The sequence below is a fragment of the Equus przewalskii genome, chromosome 25 (assembly GCF_037783145.1).
Source record: "Equus przewalskii isolate Varuska chromosome 25, EquPr2, whole genome shotgun sequence".
In the NCBI taxonomy this organism is placed as follows: Eukaryota; Metazoa; Chordata; class Mammalia; order Perissodactyla; family Equidae; genus Equus; species Equus przewalskii.
This window is the reverse complement of record NC_091855.1, coordinates 13,044,543-13,065,323: the sequence shown is the minus strand read 5'-3', so window position 1 is coordinate 13,065,323 and position 20,781 is coordinate 13,044,543. Positions and strand designations below refer to the sequence as shown.

General features: G+C 38.2%; 1 protein-coding gene across 46 annotated transcripts in view; it reads right to left on the bottom strand.

Moving 5' to 3' along the window:
- Window positions 1-875: 875 nt before the first annotated feature.
- GPHN (gephyrin) overlaps window positions 876-20,781 on the bottom strand; it is a 564,043-nt gene continuing 544,137 nt past the window's right edge. For all 46 annotated transcript variants that reach the window (XM_070594056.1, XM_070594020.1, XM_070594022.1 and 43 more), the window contains 3 exons: window positions 20,038-20,141; window positions 2,906-3,002; window positions 876-1,861 (listed from right to left, as the gene is read on the bottom strand). In XM_070594056.1, the coding sequence (XP_070450157.1) occupies window positions 1,728-1,861; window positions 2,906-3,002; window positions 20,038-20,141 (335 nt within the window). In that variant the 3' untranslated portion in view covers window positions 876-1,727. The remainder of the gene's footprint in view (window positions 1,862-2,905; window positions 3,003-20,037; window positions 20,142-20,781) is intronic.

The following is a 20,781-nucleotide window of genomic DNA, read 5'->3' as shown; positions in this document are numbered from 1 at the left end:
TACTTCTATTCATCTTTGTAAACAGTAACTCTCAATGTACCCTGTATCCAAGTACATCGTAGATGCTTAATATTTTTTGAATGAATGTAGGTAAAGAACTCTTTGCATGATTTTTTGTTTGATCTCTATTAATTAACTTTATCTTCTGTAATTGCAAATGTAAGAAATTTAAAATATATAACATTTTATTTTCAATCTGGAAATATCAAGTATCAGTATAAAATATTTGTTGTTTAGGACTTGGCTTTATCCACTGCCATCATTTGGCACCTTGTTTACTAGTAGGCCAATTTTTGTTGTTTACTTTACTAAGTATATTTTATAGCAAATTTAATGTCCCCTGTTACCTCCATTTCAAAAGTTCCCCTAAGTTTTTATTAAAGGAACCACTGTAGATAGAGTATATTTCAATTGCTGTATTTTCTATGTTTAGTACAGATTTCTCTAATTTCTCATTTCCTTTCTAACATGATCAAAAAATATCCAGGTAGTCATCTGCAATTTTCTGGTTCACTCCTTTTTCTTCCTTCCATTCCAAAGAACTGTAGAGGTTTGAAATTTGTTTTATGGCATCTAAAATAAAAATTATAGTTTTTCCCCTAAATTATCAACTCTCTTTCCTCTAAATTTGCTTGCTTTTCTTCAGCTACGACTGGAAAAACCAGATCAACTGAAGGTTCTCTCCTACTTTCTAATCTGTTTTCTCACAATGCTATAGATCACAATGCTATAGCAAAGCACAGTTACATCACATTTGAAATCTCCTTTCTATCACTTACCCTTGCTAATCTTAACTGTTCCTTTCATCCAGGTGGAACTCCATCAGAACAGTACGACAATCTTCTCTTTTTTAATAACCAGGCCAACACAACAGATTTTTAAATAATGATCAAGGATTTTTTTTATTCATTAAGTTTCAGTATCATTACAGAAAATGTTATGGTACAGAGTTGTTTAACATTATTTTTTCTTTGCTCTTGATTTCCACATGAATGCTGGTAACACTAATATCTGTACAAGATCAGTCTTTGATTTTTTTTCTGTACAATTTTAAATGAATTGATTAAAAAGGCTGTCAGCACTTAAGGAAGCATTATTTCCCCCAGTTTGTTTGTTCAAATAAAAGGTATCCAGTTACTGCCCAAGAGTACTGTGCCACGAGGCTGCAGGGTGAGACCCCCGGCCGTTCTGCAGGGGACGGTGCTCCTTGAGGCAGAGCAGGGCCCCCGGTCACTCTTCTGTTGGCACTGTGCACATAAACACGAGACACATGAGAAAGAACAAGCAAAAGCTCTCTGTAAAGCGGTTATGAAGCGTACTAAGAAGGGAAATCCAAGTGTTGCTTACGCTAGTATAAATAAGCAGACAGCCTTGATTTAAGAGCATAAGTAGTTGTATTTTAAAGATGAGAAAAACACAAGTTCTGCAGGCACCTACTGCTGTCTACCAAAAGCTATCGCTATCAGACCTAGCATTGAACACACAAAGCAATTGCAAGAAAGGAAAAATTTGCTTTGATATAATCAGAATAGAGTTGTCTGTTAAGACTTTTTTTAGGTGTTTTTTTCTTTAAAAGGTATTTAAATTCTTTTGAAATATAGTTCAAGGTGTTAACTATACAGATCAACTTTTATCCAAATCAGAAAAACTAGCTGTGCCGTTGCATATTACAGGATACAGTCAATGATATGTGGACATGCATCAAAGCTTTCTGCTGCCGGTGACCATCATAGCCGTCCAATGACCATGACGTCCACCACCTCGCCCTTGTGGAGCTCCACATACTGCTCTGTCTTTGGAGGTAGCATCAACAATCCGTTGGCGCTGCGCATGCTCATCAGACGGCTGCTCATCTGATTACCTAGAAAGAAATACTCTCTTTACAGACGCACGAGCATCACAGTGCACATACACATCTGGAGCCCTGATGAACAGAAATACAGGTCTTCACGAGGAAGAGAGATGATCAGACTTCCAGTACCTTTTTCAGGTGGCTTTGCTACTGCATCCTACCACCTTCTCACTGAACTTAAAAAATAAACATTAGAAATTATTGCTTAAAGGAATAAAACCAAGATTTTATAAAATTATGCAAAATGTCACAGAAATTCTCGAGTCAGGCTCCAATGTAATGTGTGTCTGCAAAGACAAGCTTTTAAAACCTATTAAAATAATAATGATAAGAGCAGCAGCAGCTACCATTTCTCTAGTATTTACTAAGTACCAGACAAGGCGGTAGGCCGTTTATTTAACTATCTTATTTAATTCTCTCAAGACTCAAAAGTGGTTAGTAACTTGCCTAGGGTCCTACTAACTAGTTGGTGGCCAATTTTCATGCAAGTCTCTGATGGCAAAGCCCATGGACTTAGTCACTGTGTTAGCTGATGCCTGTACTGGATAGGACCTTTGTTCAAAGTGTGATACAATTTTTCTGGAGTTGCACCAAAACTTAAGTAAAGTATGACTAAAGAAGTTGGGGATAAAAGTTTAAAGTCTAGAGGAGTTACCTAGAGAACTCTGAGTTATCAATATTGATTTCTCAGTCTTTAAAATTTACCAATAGCTAGGGCACAGTAGATGCTACAGAGAATCACATCCTAACTGGGCTTTAATCTCATATTTCAGGGAGGCGTAGCCACAGTCCCTTCCTTTTCCTATAACCAAAGTTATGCTCAGAACTTACTGTTTGAACAAATAGATTAAAATCTTCCGTAATTCTAGATTTGTATTTCAAATATTTATCTAGAAAATATGGCTCCATGGAATAACTAAACTCATCTAATCTTTCAAAAAGGAAAATGTACGATAATTATAAAATGAGGTAGACCAAGGAAGGAGGTTATATATAAATTTGTGTTTGAACAGGATGGGTGCATAGAGACAACTGCAGTTGTGAATGACTAACCTGTACTCTGTGCCCAAGGCAGTGGTTCTTGGTGATGCCAAGTCAGTATACACCGATGGTATTCTGGACGAGGATCCAGTTTTACATCACATGATAACTAGAGAATAAAGAGGAAAAGAAAACAAAGTTGATCACCTGATGATCTCTTAAAACTATAGGGTGGTGGAGGTTGTACAAAGAATACAGGGGACATGGGAAATATCCTGGCATTCTGCTGTTTTCATCACTGCCACCTTATGTTCTTAATGCAGAAAGTCCAGAGGCTGGGCTGCTCTGGTGAAAAGAGAAAAGAAGACTAAGAAGTTGGTATTCTTAGAGGGGAAAGGACAGACGAAAAAGACAGGGTCTATTTTTGAAGTCTATTTTATAGTTTATGAGGACAGATACCTCTGACCTATGAAATGAGAAATTCAAGCAGACATTTTAACACTGAAAATGAAGGAGGTAGACCTAAACAAACAAATGAGCTTGACATACATTTATTTGTATGTCTGTCTGTCTGTCCATTCATTAAATGTTTACTGAGGCGCTATTCAGTTACCCATTCACACACCTGCCTTCAGCATAAAAAGGGACAGTGACTTTCTTTTTCTCTTGAATATTCCCCTAGTATCCCAACACTGATATACAATTTCATTAAGGCAAATAAAAGCAGTCTCTTCTATAAGGTATATGATTTTGGTTTAGCCATGTCTGGTCCTAAAAGAATTCCTCTGAATGAGACTTTGCTATGAAATGGCATCTTTCATATCTTTCTAACAAGGATAAAATCCTTTCTAACATAGCAACTTCAGTTCACACATGTGACACAGAATGACCAATCAACAACCTTCAACCTGGAGTCACTGTTTTTTTAATTTATATCATTAAATTCATCCTCAAATCTGATAAATTAAAGTGATAATGTGTTGGTAACAAGTGCTTAAGAGGTATTCCTTGAAAAGTTTATAGCACATGATTATGAATTATAGCCCATCAAAGATTAGTGAAAACAAGACTGGTTCCAGTGTTTGAGAATTAACATTTTCCATTAGCACAATAATCATTTAAGTTACTCTACCTTAAAATGGTCTAGAAACCTTTATTCAACTAAAACAGATATTGCATAGATTGAATGATACAATTAAAATCTGAATATTCTGGAAATTTTAATTCAAGTAAGTATCTCCAATCCATTCTAGTTCCTATGTTTTTAAACATTCTAATTATTCACTCTGACAATCCATGATTTTCCTCTGGAATACAGAAAAAAAATTCTATTCTAGGGTGTTTTTCCTTGATTAAATCACACGCAGCTCTTTCACTTGATATTGCTTTTGTTTACAGTCAGATCTTCTAGGGGGTAACTTGCATTATTTCTGAATTCTTTTGTGCTTACCCAAGGGCAAAAATCTCTGTCTCTTGACCTCTCTCTCTGTGTATGTGTGTTCTCCAGAACTAAATTACAAGAGCTCTTCATATAGCCGTGTTATTTGCTAAGTGCTTAAGCAAGGTTTTTCCCCCTAGCAATGGCACTGGTTGGCAGTACAGTGGAATAAATTCTGGAGTGTGTTGATGTCTGACACGTAGGTTCTACTCCCAGCTTTACTGCTAACTGGTCCTACACCTGTTTGTTCATCTACAAAATGGGACTGTTTGTTTTAAAGGAAGATATTAATGTTAATTTAAGAAACAAGAATGAATTGCATCAAATTGAAGTGAACGAAATTTCTTCCTAGCCTCTATTAAACTGCTGTTCCTTTTGCAGCAAGAGATGAAATTGATTAGATTTTTAGAGTATTTTACTGAAATGCAAAATACTTTATTAATCAATATATTTAGCTGTACTGACACTATAGTTCTAGTATCACTTAGCTTAAGAAAGCACCTCTTTGCTATGAGCATTGATGCTCTTTGCTATTAGCGTCAATGCTTACAAGAATGATACACCATGAATAAATGTAGACACATTTTTTGGTAAAAAAGTATTGCAAATGGTTGATGTTTCACATCTGATTACTACTTTTATTCATTCAAAATTCGGTAGTGGGCTGTGGACTAGGACTATTTCCTCTCTTTTCTTTGAATATTTCTCTGGAATAGTAGTCACTTAAGAGATAAAACTGCATTATTTGGTACAGTATTATATAGTATGTTCTACATGTAAATGTCTAAGGGAGAGAATTAGGGAAAAAAAAGGTCAACAGAATGAGAAGCTAAGCCGCAGACTGGGAGGAAATATTTGCAAAAGATATATCTGATAAAGGCCTGTTATCCAAAATACACAAAGAATTCTTAAAACTCAACAGTAAGAAAACAAACAACCTGATTAAAAAATGGGCAAAAGACCCGAACAGATACCTCACCAAAGAAGATACCAAATGGCAAGTAACATATGAAAAGATGTTCAACATCATACATCATTAGAGAACTGCAAATTAAAACAACAATGAGCTATCACTAAATACCTACTAGAAAGGCCAAAATCCAAAACCTGGCCACAACAGATCCTGGTGAGAATGTGGAAGAACAGGAACTCCTGCTTATTGCTGGTGGGAATGCAAAATGGTACAGCCACTTTGGAAGACAGTTTGGCAGTTTCTTACAAAATTAAACATATTCTTACCATGCAATCCAGCAATTGCATGCCTTGGTATTTACCCAAGTGAACTGAAAATTTATGTCTACACAAAAACCTGCACATGGATGTTTACAGCAGCTTTATTCATAATTTCCAAACCTTGGAAGCAACCATGATGTCTTGCAGTAGGAGAATGGATAAACTGTGGTACATCCAGACAATGGAATATTATACAGCACTAAAAATAAATGAACTATCAAGCCATTAAAAGACAGGAAGGAAGCTTACATGTATATTACAAAGTGAAAGAAGCCAATCTGAAAAGGCTACACACCGTTATAATTCTAACTATAGGACATTCTGGAACAGGCAAAACTATGGAGACAGTAAAAAGATCAAGGGTTAGCAGGGAGGGAGATGAACAGGCAGAGCAGAGAGGGTTTTTAGGGCAGTGAAACTACTCTGTATGAAACTACAATGGTGGGTACATGTAATTATACATTTGTCCACAATCACAGAATATACAACATCAAGAGTGAACCCTAATGTAAACTATGGACTTTGGATGATGATGTGTCAATGCAGGTTCATTGATGGTAACAAATGTTCTGGCTCAGGATGTCAATAATGGAGGAAGTTGTGTGTGTGTGAGGACGGGATGCGTGGGAACTCTCTATACTTTATGCTTAATTTTGCTGTGAACCTATAATGTGCTCTAAAAAATAAAATTTGTTAATTAAAAAAAAAGGAATAACATTTTGTCCTTCTTCTTTGTCCTGCCCATTTTATAGAGAAGGGACCTCAAAGAAGTCTCAAATAAGAGTAAATAATTAATTGCAAATACAGAGTAATAATATTATCAGAGAACTGTTTACATGGTATAAAAGGGCACAAAGAAGTAAGTAATCAACCCTTCTTAGGGACACTGAGAAAGGCTTCACAGGGGACATGAGGCCGGAGTCTTATGACTAAGGAATTTTCCAAGTTGAGAAAGGAGATGGTGGTGGTTAGGGGAGAACCTTCTAGGAAGAGGAGTAAACACAGGTATAGGCAGGGGATCTTATGTTCATTCTGGAAGCAGTAAATAGCTTGGTATGGTCAGAGAGCAGGATGGGAAGCAGATGAACATGGAGAGGAAAACAGACCTTGGGATGGAGGGCATCCTATGCTCACTTGAGCAGTTTGGATTTAACCCTGTGGGCATGGGAAGCAGTGAAGGATTTTAATGGAGATACACGATTAGAGTTAGAAAAGGGATCTAAGAGGAGGCAAGATTAGAAGAAGAGAATCCATTAAATATGCCAAAGGTTATATTCAAGTAAATGCTGGAGCCATCATTCAAACCTAGGCTTATTTGGCTATAAAACTCAGGGGATATAAATGGTGAAGGGGGCTTTAGGAGAAGGGGGAAGATCTGGAAGACTGCAGCAAGGAATGAAGAAGCAGATCCATAGGATATAAAAGGATTGCCAAGGGGAATGTTGGTCCCTGCTGAGATCTGTAAATTGGAAGTGATAACTCAGAAGGTTGTATACTCTTCCCTAGTTGTGCTTAGAGGCCTGGGAATAAAAGTGAAAGACAAAGAAGGGAGGATGGATCCAAGTTTGTGAATTCTCAAGAGTGGGTTACAGTGGAAGGAAGAAGAGGCAAAAATAGTTGAGGGTGTTGGAAAGAAGTTGCAGCGCCACACCACAGGATTTAGGCTGGACGAGGAAAATGGTAAAGCCAAAGGGGTTTATGGACTGAGGGACAGGGGTAGGGGTTAAGGAGTGTCTACACTCTTTTATATCTACTGATAGGTAACTTGCCAGTGTTCCTAAATTGCCTACTAGAGTTGGTGATTTTTGAGGTGGAGCAGTTCAGGGTATTGAGAAGGATGCTCATGTGAATTGCTGAGGGAGATATAACGGTATTTAGAATTATGAAAATAAAGCAATTGATGGTAAGAGGTGAGATAGAGAGGAAGATTATTAGGTAATTGCCACAGACCTGAACGTCTTTGGAAGGTTTGATGGTGGTAATGAGGAGAAGGTGAAAGCTCCAGAAGATTCAGGGGAATAGGCTGCAACCAAGAGCTGCACAGACTGGAGAAGGGAGTTTGTGAGAAAACAGATGACCAAAGGGGATTCTATTTGGGTGGAGGCCCAACACGACAGGCTCAAGGCCCTGGTTGGTGCTGGGGACTTGGACACTTCTCAGGTCTGGTCAAAGCTTCCAAAGAGTGGTTAAAGGAGTTTTATACTAACTTTTAAAAAAAGTGCTATAGAAGTTATTAGGCACTGATTTCATTAACCTACCAGAGAGGTCCTTGAGTTTATACACCCTATAAATCATCTCTCTAAAATTTATCACGTAGCTTTAAAATCCTTGCACACGCTGGTATGGATCAATTTCAAATTCATTTTTCAAAAGTTTCTATAACCTAGTTATATTTTTCATTTCCTAGTAAGAAGTTAAAACTGATTTAATTTCTTATAAATCATTAACAGTACTATCATTTTCAATATCTGTTCTTTAATCCATAGACCATAATATTCTCATATAACAGGCATCTAATAATCTCTTTTGATGATCAACGACTGATCTTGTCACAATAAACAATCACATTTCTCTCCACAGTTGCAACCACAGTAGCAATTTTCAAACAATGTACACATTTTGTTGAAATGCTTTGTATTTTACTGTTTATGACATCAGTCAGAAAGCATTCATCAAGTTCTTATAGTATACAGGACAATAACGCTCAAGGGAAGAGGGAAGGTGGACAAATTAGAACAGTCCAGTAGAGTTCCAACATGTTCACGCTCTCCCAGGACACGCTGATTTGGTTCCATGGGAGATGAAAGTATTTTCCCTTTGCCTTCTCTTAATCACTGCTTGAGGTGGGCTGTTAATACTAATAGGAGATACCTCAGGCATGTTTCTAGAGAAATAAGTTGAGAAAAACAAACAGTATAGGGTGCTTTGATGGAATATTAGGGAAACACATGACAGGATGACCTTTTGTGGGAATATTAGGTCAATAATTCTATTCAGTGAATTGCTAGGATTATATTTCTGATTGTCTACTGAAAATCAGAAGTATTTCAACTTCAACCATAACTGACTAAGGAAATAGGGCAAGTGTTTATTTTATTATTATTTAAAAAATTATTTTATTGAGGTCATACAGGCTTATAACATTGCGTAAATTTCAGGTGTACATCACTATATTTCAGTTTCTGTATAGACTGCATCATGTTCACCACCAATAGTCTAGTTTCCATCCATCACCACATATACGTGCCCCTTTACCCCTTTGCCCTCCCCCTACCCTCTTGCCCTCTGATAACCACCAATCTGTTCTCCTTATCTGTGTGTTTATCTTCCACATATGAATGAAATCATACAGTGTTTGTCTTTCTCTGTCTGGCTATTTTTGCTTAGCGTAATACCCTCAAGGTGCATCCATGTTGTCATAAATGGGACGATTCCATCTTATTTCTAGCTGAGTAGTATTCCACTGTGTATATATACCATGTCTCCTTTATCTATTCATCCATTGACCGGCACTTAGGTTGTTTCCAAGTCGTGACTATTATGAATAATGCTGCAATAAACACAGGGGTGAATATATCTTTACACATTCATGTCTTCGTGTTCTTTGGATGAATAGCCAGCAGTGGAATAGCTGGATCACATGGTAGTTCTGTTCTTAATTTTTTGAGGAATCTCCATACTGCTTCCCACAGCGGCTTCACCAGTGTTCATTCCCAGCAGCAGTGTATGAGAGTAGCCCTTCTCCACATCCTCTCCAATATTTGTTATTTCTTGCCTTGTTAATTATAGCTATTCTGATGACTGTGAGGTGAAATCTCATTGTAGTTTTGATTTACTTTTCCTTAATAATTAGTGATACTGAACGTCTTTTTTGCTTAAACTTTATTTGAAAAATGTATTTAAAAGTCCAACAAATTTTTAATATAAATTATGACTCTCAAACACATTACCACCACTCTAAATATTGTAAAAGTGATCATAGCATACACAGTAGAGAAAGTAGCTAAAGGCAAGAGAGCACCAAAGAAAAGAAGATTGTGTCCGAAGAATAGACATTAGAATAAGGCTGAAGATCAGAGTGACCAGAGATTCCAGGAGTCCCTCATCTTTCTACCCTATCCTGTTAACCCTTCAGATCTAGTATAACCCTCAGGCTACTGAGCTACTTCAGCGAAAAAAGATGCACCACTTTCAGAGCAACTAGCTGGATGGGAACTGAGAGTAGATTGGGATTGGCTCTGCATGGCCAATCTTAAGATCTTGAAAAACTGCAGGAAACACACTGAAATTTGAAAAAATTACAACTTTAGTCACTGTAGGTGGGGGCAAACTGGATGGATAGTGGAATCAGCAGAGTAGATCCTAGTTCCCAAATTTGATGTTGAACATCTTTTCAGGTACCTGTTGGCCATCTGTATATCTTCTTTGGAGAAATGTCTGTTCAGGTATTTTGCCCATTGTCTAAGTGTGTTGTCTTTTTGTTGTTGAGACGTATGAGTTCTTTTATATATTTTGGATATTAACCCCTTATCAGATATATGGTTTGCACATATCTTCTCCCAACTGTTAGATTGTCTTTTCATTTTGATCATGGTTTCCTTTTTTTTTTTTTTGAGGCAGATTAGCCCCGAGCTAACATCTGCCCCCAATCCTACTCTTTTTGCTGAGGAAGACTGGCCCTGAGCTAACATCCATGCCCATCTTCCTCTACTTTAGATGTGGGACGCCTGCCACAGCATTGTTTGACAAGTGGTGCATAGGTCTGCACCCGGGATCTGAACTGGTGATCCCCAGGCTGCTGAAGTGGAAGGTGCGGACCAAACTGCTGTGCCACCAGGCTGGCCCCTATTCATGGTTTCCTTTGCTGTGCAGAAGAGCTTTTTAGTCTGATAGAGTCCTATTTGTTTATTTTTTCGTTTGTTTCTCTTGCCTGGTGAGACATAATAATCGAAAAGATGGTGCTAAGACCAATGTCGAAGAGTGCACTGCCTATGTTTTCTACTAGAAGTTTTATGGTTTCAGGTCTTACGTTTAAGTCTTTAATCCATTTTGAGTTAATTTTACGTGTATGGTGTAAGGTAACGGTCTACTTTCATTCTTTTGCACGTCACTGTCCAGTTTTCCTAACACCATTTATTGAAGAGATTTTCCTTTCTCCATTGTATGTTCTTGGCTCCCTTGTCAAAAATTAGCTGTCCATAGATGTGTGGCTTTATTTCTGGGCTCTGGATTCTGTTCTGTCGGTCTGTGTGTCTGTCTTTGTGCCAGTACCATGCTGTTTTGATTACTATAGCTTTGTAGAATATTTTTAAATGAGGGATTGTGATACCTCCAGCTTTGTTCTTTTTTCTCAGGATCTTCTGGCTATTCGGGGTCTTTTATTGTTCCATACAAATTTTAGGAGTCTTTGTTCTAGTTCTGTGAAAAATGTTGTTGAGATTTTGATAAGGATTGCATTGAATCTGCAGAATGCTTTAGGAAGTATGAACATTTTAACTATGTTAATGCTTCCAATTATGAGCAAGAATATCTTTCCATTTCTTTGCGTCATCTTCTTTTTGACAATGTTTTATAGTTTTCAGTGCACAAGCCTTTCACCTCTTTGGTCAAATTTATTCCAGGTATTTAATTTTTTGTGTGTGATTATAAATGGGATTGTATTCTTAATTTCTCTTTCTGCTATTTCCTTGTTAGTGGATAGAAATTAAACTGATTTTTTTTTTTTTTGGTGAGAAGGATTCTCCCTGAGCAAACTTTTGTAATCTGTACCAATCTTCCTCTATTTTGTACGTGGGATGCTGCCACAGCATGGCTTGATGAGCAGCGTGTAGGTCTGTGCCCAGGATTTGAACCTGCAAACCCCAGGCTGCCAATGCAGAGCACGCAAATTTAACCACTATGCCACCAAGGGGCCCCATAAATGAAACTGATTTTTTTTCTTAAAGAGTTTATTTTTCCTTTTTCTCCCCAAAGCCCCCTTGTGCATAGTTGTATATTTTTAGTTGTGGGTCCTTCTAGTTGTGGCACGTGGGATGCTGCCTCAGCATGCCTCGATGAGCAGTGCCATGTCCGCGCCCAGGATCCAAACTGGCAAAACCCCGGGCCACCACAGTGGAGCGCGCGAACTTCACCACTTGGCACGGGGCCCGCTCCCTGAAACTGATTTTTGTATGTTGATTTTGTATCCTGCAACTTTACTGTATTTATTTATTATTTCTAATAGTTTTTTGGTGGATTCTTCAGGGGTTTCTATATATAAAATCATGTCATCTGCAAATAGTGGCAGTTTTACTTCTTCCTTTCCAATTTTGATCCCCTTTATTTCTTTTTCTTGCCTCATTCCTCTGGTTAGGACTTCCTATACTATGTTAAATAAGAGTGGTGAAAGTGGGCATCCTTGTGTGGTTCCTGTTCCTAAAAGGATAGCTTTCAGTTTTTCACCATTGAGTGTGATATTAGCTGTGGGTTTGTCACATATGACCTTTATTATGTTGAGATACTTTCTTTCTATATCCATTTTATTGAGAGTTTTTATCATAAATGGATTTTAGATCTTGTCAAATGCTTTCTCTGCATCTATTGAGATGATCATGCAGTTTTTGTTCCTCATTTTGTTAATGTGGTATATCACACTGATTGATTTTCAGATGTTGAAATGTCCCTCGTCCCTGGTATTAATCCAACTTGATCATGGTGTATGAACCTTTTAATGTAATGCTATACTTGGTTTGTGAATATTTTGTTGAGGATTTTTGCATCTATGTTCATCAGCAATACTGGCCTGTAATTTTCTTTCTTTGTGTTATCCTTGTCTGGCTTTGGTATCCGGGTCATGTTGGCTTGTGTTAGGAAGTGTTCTGTCTTCTTCAACTTTTTGGAATAGTTTGAGAAGGACAGGTAATAAATCTTCTTTGAATGTTTGGTAGAATTCTCTAGAGAAGCCATCTGGTCCTGGACTTTTATTTTTTGGGAGGTTTTTGATTACTGTTTCAATCTCTACTTGTGATTGGTCTATTCAGATTGTCCATTTCCTCTTGATTCAGTTTTGGGAGGTTGTAAGAGTCTAAGAATTTATCCATTTCTTCTAGATTGTCCAATTTGTTGGCATATAGTTTTTCATAGTATTATCTTATAATCTTTTGTATTTCTTTGGTATCCATTGTAATTTCTCCTCTTTCATTTCTAAATTTTATTTAGGTGAGCCTTTTCTCTTTTTTTCATAGTGAGTCTGGCTAAAGGCTTGTCAATTTTATCTTCTCAAAGAATCAGCTCTGTGTTTCATTGATCTTTTCTACTGTCTTTTGTGTTTCAATCTCATTTATTTCTGCTGTAATTTTTATTATTTCCCTTCTTCTGCTGACTTTGGGCTTCGTTTGTTCTCCTTTTTCTAATTCTGTTAGGTGTAGTTTGAGATTCTTTATTTGAGATTTTTCTTGTTTGTTAAGGTGAGCCTGTATTGCAATGAATTTCCATCTTAGGACTGCTTTTGCTGCATCCCATGTGAGTTAGCATGGTGTGGTTTCATTTTTATTTGTTTCCAGATAGTTTTTGATTTCTGATTTAATTTCTTCAATGATCCATTGATTGTTCTGTATCATGTTATTTAGTCTCCATATCCTTGTTCTTTTCCCAGTTTTCTTCTTGTAGTTGATTTCTAGTTTCATAGCATTATGGTCAAAAAGGTGCTTGATATTATTTCAATCTTCTTAAATTTATTGAGGCTTGCCTTGTTTCCCAACATATGGTCTATCCTTGAGAATGTTTCATGCACACTTGAGAAGAATGTGTCATCTGCTGTCTTTGGATGGAGTGTTCTATAGATATATGTATTATGGTTATCTGGTCTAGTTTTGTGCTTAATTCCACAATTTCCTTGTTGACTTTCTGTCTGGATGATCTATACATTGGTGTAAGTGGGATGCTGAGGTCTCTTACTATTATTGTGTTGTTAACATCTCTTTTTAGGTTTGTTAATAGTTGCTTTAGGTACTTTCACACTTCTGTGTTGGGTGCATACATATTTATAAGTGTATTTGTCATCTTGGTGGAGTGTCCCTTTTATCATTATGAACTTTTTTGTCTTGAAGTCTACTTTGTCTGATATAAGTTTGGCAATGCCTGCTTTCTTTTGTTTGCCATTAGCTTGGAGTATTGTCTTCCATCCCTTCACTCTGAACCTGTTTGTCTTTGGAGCTGAGATCTATTTCTTGGAAGAAGCATATTGTTGGGTCTTGTTTTTTAATACATCCTACCAATCTGTGTCTTTTGATTGGAGAATTCAATCCATTTACATTTAGAGTGATTATTGATATATGAGGGCCTAATGCTGCCATTTTCTCTCTCAGTTTCCAGTTCTTCTGCATTTCCTTTGTTTCCTGTCCCGTGTATTCTGGACTACCAATTCAGTTAGGTCATTTTCTATGCTGGTTTTCTTAGTTTTCTCCTTATTCATCATCTGTGTCTCTGTTCTAATTATTTGTTGAGTGGTTACCATGAGATGTGTATAAAAAACTCTCATAGATGAGAGAGTCTATTTTCTGATAGCCTCTTATTTCCTTAGACTAAGCCAGTTCCATCCCTCTCCTTTTCCCCTTCTAAGTTGTTACCGTCACATCTTATTCCATCTTGTGTTGTTAGTTTGTGGTTGAAATGACAAGATTATATTTATTTTTGGTGTTTTCCTTCCCTTCATCTTTAGTGTTATAATTATTTGCTAACCTGTTCTGATAGAGAGATGAAATTTTCTGATTTTGTCTATCTATTTATCTCCTTGCTCAGAGTTTTGTAACCCCTTTCTTTCTTTCTTTCTTTTTTCTGGTATGAGGGCCTTCTTGAGGATTTCTTATAGGAGGTGTCTTGTGTGATGGACTCCCTTAACTTTGTTTTTTTCATCTGGGAAAGTTTTTATTTCTCCATCATATCTGAAAGATATTTTTACTGGACAGAGTATTCTTGGTTAGGTTTTTGTCTTTCAGAATTTTGAATATATCATTCCACTGTCTCCTAGCCTGTAAGGTTACTGCTGAGAAATCTGCTGAAAGCCTGATAGGGGTTCCTTTGTACATTATTTTCTCCTGCCTTGCTTCCCTCAATATTTTTTCTTTATCAATGACTTTTGCCAGCTTTACTACTACATGCCTTGGAGAAGGTCTTTTTACACTGATATATTTTGGAGATATATTGCTTCTGTCACGTGTACTTCCATCTCCTTACCCAAGTTTGGGAAATTCTCTGCTATTAATTCTTTGAATAAGCTTTCTGCTCCATTCTCCTTCTCTTCACCCTCTGTAATATCTATAATCCTTACGTTGCATTTCCTAAGTGAGTTGGTTGTTTCTCAGAGAATTTCTTCGTTTCTTTTTAATCTTAGTTCTCTCTCCTCTATCTGAAGCATTTCTATATTTCTGTCCTGCAAACTGCTAATTCTGTCCTCCATAATATCAGCTCTACTGTTCAGGGAGTCCAGATTTTTCTTTATCTCATCCATTGTGTTTTTCATCTCCAAATTTCTGATTGGTTCTTCTGTATAGTCTCAATCTCTTTTGCGAAGTAGCTCCCAAACTCCTTGAATTTTCTTTCTGCATTCTCTTTTAACTCCTTGAGTTTTTAAATGATAACTATTTTTAATTCTCTGTCATTCAGGTTATAGATTCCTGTGTCTTCTGGACTGATTTCTGGGTACTTGTCACTTTTCTTCTGTTCTGGAGATTTAATGTATTTTTTCATACTGCTTGACAGCATAGATTTGTGCCTTTGCATAGAGATAGAATTTGGTCGCAGCTTCCACCTGCCACCACTGGGGGGAGCTGGGTAATCTGAGCCAGCCAAAATCCCCATCAGCTGTGCCTGTCCAAGCCTGGGCCACTCCTTGGGATCACAGTGGCCCTTTGAGGTCTCCCACCAACTGGGAGAACAATAATGTGGGGGCTCCAGGCTGCTGCCACCTGCTCCCACAGTCCTGCCCTGATGCCCTACCCTCTTCGGGACCACAGAGATATGATGGGCATTTGCTGCAGCTGGGAGCTAATTTGCCTGGACTCAAAAGCTCTGCTGCCATCTGGTCCTAGGTTGTACCAGCTGTTGTGCTTGGTGGGTGGGGCCTCCCTGCTGGGTCTGAGCCAGAGCTGCTCCCTGGGACAGCAGTGGGATTGTGGACTCTCCCACTGGTTGAGAGAGTCATCACACAGGGGCTCAGGGCTGCTGCTGGCTGCTCCCATGTCCTGTCAAGTTGCACTCCTTCTTCATGACTGCAGCAGGACTTTGGGCGTTCGAAGTAGCCAGGGGCTTGTTTGCCCAGACTTGCAGCTGTGCCGCCGTCTGCTCCTAGGTCACAGAAACCTTTGTCCTTGGTATGTGGGGCCTCCTCACTCGGTGTGAGCCAGAGACACTCCCTGGGGCCATGGTGGGACTGTGGGCTTTCCCACTGGACCAAAGTGCAATCATGCTGGGGCTCAGGGCTGCCATCACCTGTTTCCACAGTCACACCAAGGTGCACGCCCACCTTTGGGACTGCAGTGGTGCTATGAGTGCTTCAGCTGGGGAAGCAGTCGCATGCAGGTACTGGGTTGCCTGGGGCCGGAGAATTCTCAGCTATCTGCACCACCTCCCCAGGGGTAGTCCATCTACCTTCAGACGTATAGCAGCATGGGTCTCTCAGGTGTGTTGAGGTGCTGTGTGTGTATCCTCTGCTGATCAATGAATGTCCATTTAGTTGTAGTTAGAAGTGGGAGAGACAAAGGGAACAGCTGACTCTGACATGTTACTGACGCCGTTCCTCGTGTCTATTCCTCTTTTTACATCTGTTAATAATTACTTTATATATTTAGGTGCTCCTATGTTTGGTGCATAGATATTCATAAATGTTATATCCTCTTGTTTGATTGTTCCCTTTATCAGTATGTGCTGCCCTTCTTTGTCTCTTGTTACAGCTTTTGTTTTAAAGTCTATTTTGTTTGATACAAGTTTGCTACCTCAGCTTTCTTTTCATTGCCATATGCATGGAGTATCCTTTTCCATCCCTTCACTTTCAGTTTGTGAGTGTCTTTAGGTCTGAAGTGTGTCTCTTGCATGCAGCATATATATGGGTCTTATTTTTTTTTATCCATTCAGTCACCCTATGTCTTTTGATTGTAGCATTTAGTCCATTGACATATAAAGTAGCTACTGATAAGTATGGACCTATTGCCATTTTATTACTTTTTTTCTGGGTGTTTTAGTAGTTCTTCTCTGTTCCTTTCTTATTCTCTTGCTCTCTTCCCTTGTGATTTGATGGCTTTCTTTAGTATTATGTCTGGGTTCCTTTTTCTTAATTTTTTGTATATTTATTATGGGTTCTGGTTTGTGATTATCATGAGGTTCATATATAATAACCTTACGACTGCTCCTGGGTGTGAAGTGCTGTGGGTAGAATGTGTTTTTTTCCTCAGCAGAAAGGTATTTTTGCCTCTTCTGCCTCTGTCAGTGTTGTCCCTTGTTGTGGGAGTCCTTTTTATCCAGTTTCTGGTTCTCTCTCAGAGGGAACTGTTCTATAGGTACTTGTAAATTTGTTGTGCCCGTGGGAGGAGGTGAATTCAGAGTCCTCCTATGCCAATATCTTCCCAGTCTCCTTATTTTAAGGAGGCAAGGGCTTATTTTAAACTGTTGCTCTTCAGAATGTGTTGATATAAAAGGATGGCATGTTTTGTGCAGACCTTTTAAAACAATGCAGCATTGCCCTACTCATAGGACAGCTACATCAGAGTCCAGCAGTATGAGTTACCAACACCAGCATTTAACATCCACTTCACTCCTGAAAGCAGCAAGAATTGGGAGAGGTTGTGACTGTGGCAACCATTTTGGAGAACATTTATAAGCTGCATCTTGGGTGGTCAGAAATAGAGACAATAAGTTTTACTATGTTTCAAGGAAGTGAATAAGGTTATGTTCTAAAGTGGCAGTTATGCCAGTAAAGGTGTGAGGGTGATTTTGGGAGTTAAAAACAAAAGAAGCAAACAGCTAAGCATACTGATGACCCATCCTCACAGTCCCAGTAACACTGCTCTGTGTGAGAGAGAAAGGAGTTTGATTCTTAGACCAGTTCTCAATTCCAGGACCTGACAGGAGTGAGCAGCGTGATGAACAACGTACCAGGCATCAGTGTGATTGCAGAGCACTCTGCCTCATCATTGTTGTCAGAATGGATGGCTGCTATGACATTAGTTTTAAAGAAGAGATGGTGGATGTTAGCATGAGAAATAAATGAAAAGATTCATAAGACCTCTGCAAAGTCAAAGAGAAGTCTTCTTTATTTCTCATGTTAACAATGTGGATTTTACTTATTTCCTAAATTCAGTTAAGTATGAAAATAGCAAATTCAGTATTACTGGTATGAATGTGTAGGCTTTAAGACTTTGATCTTCTGACTTGATCAGAATATTTTTTGTTCATTTATGGCTTTTTTCTTCTTTTTCCATTTAATTTAAAAGAAGACTACCACTGTCAGGGAGTCCAGATTTTTCTTTATCTCATCCATTGTGTTTTTCATCTCCAAATTTCTGATTGGTTCTTCTGTATAGTCTCAATCTCTTTTGCGAAGTAGCTGCCAGTTGGTGGGAGACCTCAAAGGGCCGCTGTGATCCCAAGGAGTGTCCCAGGCTCAGACAGGCACAGCTGACTTGAACAGACATTTCTCCAAAGAAGAGATACACATGGCCACCAGGTATATGAAAGAGTATATGAAATGCAGATCACAACCACAATGAGATATCACCTCACGCCTGTTAGGATGGCTATTATCAAAAAATGAAAATATAACAAGTGTTGGTCAGGATATGGAGAAATTGGAACACTTATACACTGTGGGTGGGAATGTAGAATGGTTTAGCCACTATGGAAAACAGTATGGAGGTTCCTCAAAGAATTAAAAATAAAACTACCATATGATCCAGTAATTCTACTTCTGGGCATATATCCTAAAGAACTGAAATCAGGATCTCAAAGAGACATCTGCACCCCCATGTTCACTGTAGCATTGTTCACAATAGGCAAGATATGGAAACAACCCAAATGTCCATCGACAGATGAATGAACAAGGAAAATGTCGTATACACACATGATGGAATATTATTCAACTTTAAAAAAGAAAGAAATCCCACCATTCGTGGCAACATGGATAAGCTAGAGTACATTATACTAAGTGAAATAAGCCAGTCAAAGAAGGATAAATACTGTATGATTCCACTTATATGAGGTATCTAAAATAGTCAAAGTCATGGAAGCTGAGAATAGAGTGGTGGTTGCCAGGAGATGAGGGGAGGAGGAAATGGGGAATCGTTACTCAATGGGTATAAAGTTTCTGTTATGCAAGGTAAGTTCCAGAGATCTGCTGTACAACATAGTACTTTATAGTTAATGATATTGTTTAGTGCACTTAAAAATACTTTAGGAAGATAATTCTCATGTTAAATGTTCTTACCATGAAACAAACAAACAAAACCACAAAAGAACATGAGAAAATTCTGGGAGGTGATGGATATGTTTAGTACCTTGACTGTGGTGATGATATCATGGCTGTACACGTATGTCCAAACTCATCAAAATGTATACATTAAATATGTGCAACTTTTTGTATATAAATTATGTTTTAATAAAGCTTAAAAAAATAAAAGTAATGGTTTGGTACTCTAGTTTATATCACCAAGAAAATTGTTCATTAGTTATACAGAAAGTGTGTCACATAATTAGTTGAGTAGTAGTAAATCAGATTCAAGTTAGTGTTGCTGGAGAAGGGGACTCTAATTTCCAAGTGACTTTTACCATCGGTCTGATTCCTCAGCCTTACTCGTCCTTTTTCAAACAATATGGTCATCTTCTCCTTTTGATTCACTAGACTCTTTCTAGTCCATTTTCTTTTCCTGAACCATTTAAAATTTATCAGTGAGGTCAGAGAAAAAGTGAGCAGGTAAATTGCTATACTCTGCAGGTTTACATAGGAGACAGCAAATTCTTGTCCCTCTTTCACTACAGGTTTAGTGCTAGGGTGGTGCCAGCCACATTCTGCTGACCATTTTTTTAAGATTTTTTAATTTTTCCTTTTTTTCCTCAAAGCCCCCTGGTACATAGTTGTGTATCCTTAGTTGTGAGTCCTTCTAGTTGTGGCATGTGGGATGTCACCTCAGCATGGCTTGATGAGCGGTGCCATGTTCGCACACAGGATCTGAACCGGTGAAATCCTGGGCCGCTGAAGCGGAGCATGCGAACTTAACCACTCAGCCATGGGGCCGGCCCCTCTGCTAATCGTTTTATCATTACATATCTACTCCCACATGGACTTGTCGCTGGAGAAAATTATCCACTTTAGAAGTCATGGAATAATGAGGGAGGGGAATAAAAGGGACCCTTTTCCCTCCATTTTCTATCACGAAGGGGAGAATATAAGCACATTTTCCCTCAAAACTAATATAAAATTCTAGATGTTTGTTCCAGGGGTTAGGAAATCATACTCTTAATTGTTATTAGACTTCAATTTTGGTTCTTGGTCATTAGAAAACATTACCCTGGCTTTGATGATGGTTGGCCGAGGATCCAAGATGCCCTGCATCTTTCTCAGTGCAGGCACAACAAAGAGATTGCAGGTGACCACAGCTGACACAGGATTCCCTGAAAGTCAACCAGGCAGTTATTTAAAGTACACACATAAAGATTTGCTGAATAATTATGACTGTCTATACCTTGAGGTGTGAGAGAGTGAAGTGACTAAGCAATAGTCTTCCTCTTCTGAGCCACCTCGAATCTAAAAGGATGCCGGGATAGAGCTGAAGCCAACCAAACGCCAGAGGGTGTAGACATGGCTCTACCAGCGAGATGCAGAGACCTTTGATGCCCAGAAACTATTTAACACTATTTATTGCTGCTTTCCTGGGAGCTATGGGTCAAAAGCTATTACTAATCCTGTTAAGTTTTAAAGCAGACTCTACTTATTATTTTTTAAATGTTTTAAAATTACCACAGTAACACATGCTCAGTACAAAAAAAATTAGAAAATAGGATAAACATAAAGAAATTTATTCATAATCCCCTCTACCCAGAAACTTCTTTAAATTTTAAAAATAAAACTAAATGATTTAAGAATAGGAGGGCTTGAAGATGAATACTGTTATGACTGACTTGCGCTCCCTCCAAATTCCTATGTTGAAGTCTTAACCGCCAGCGTGACTATATTTGGAGATAGGGCCTTTAAAGAGGTAATTAAAGTTAAATGAGGTCATAAGTGTGAGGTCCTAATCCAATAGGAACGGTG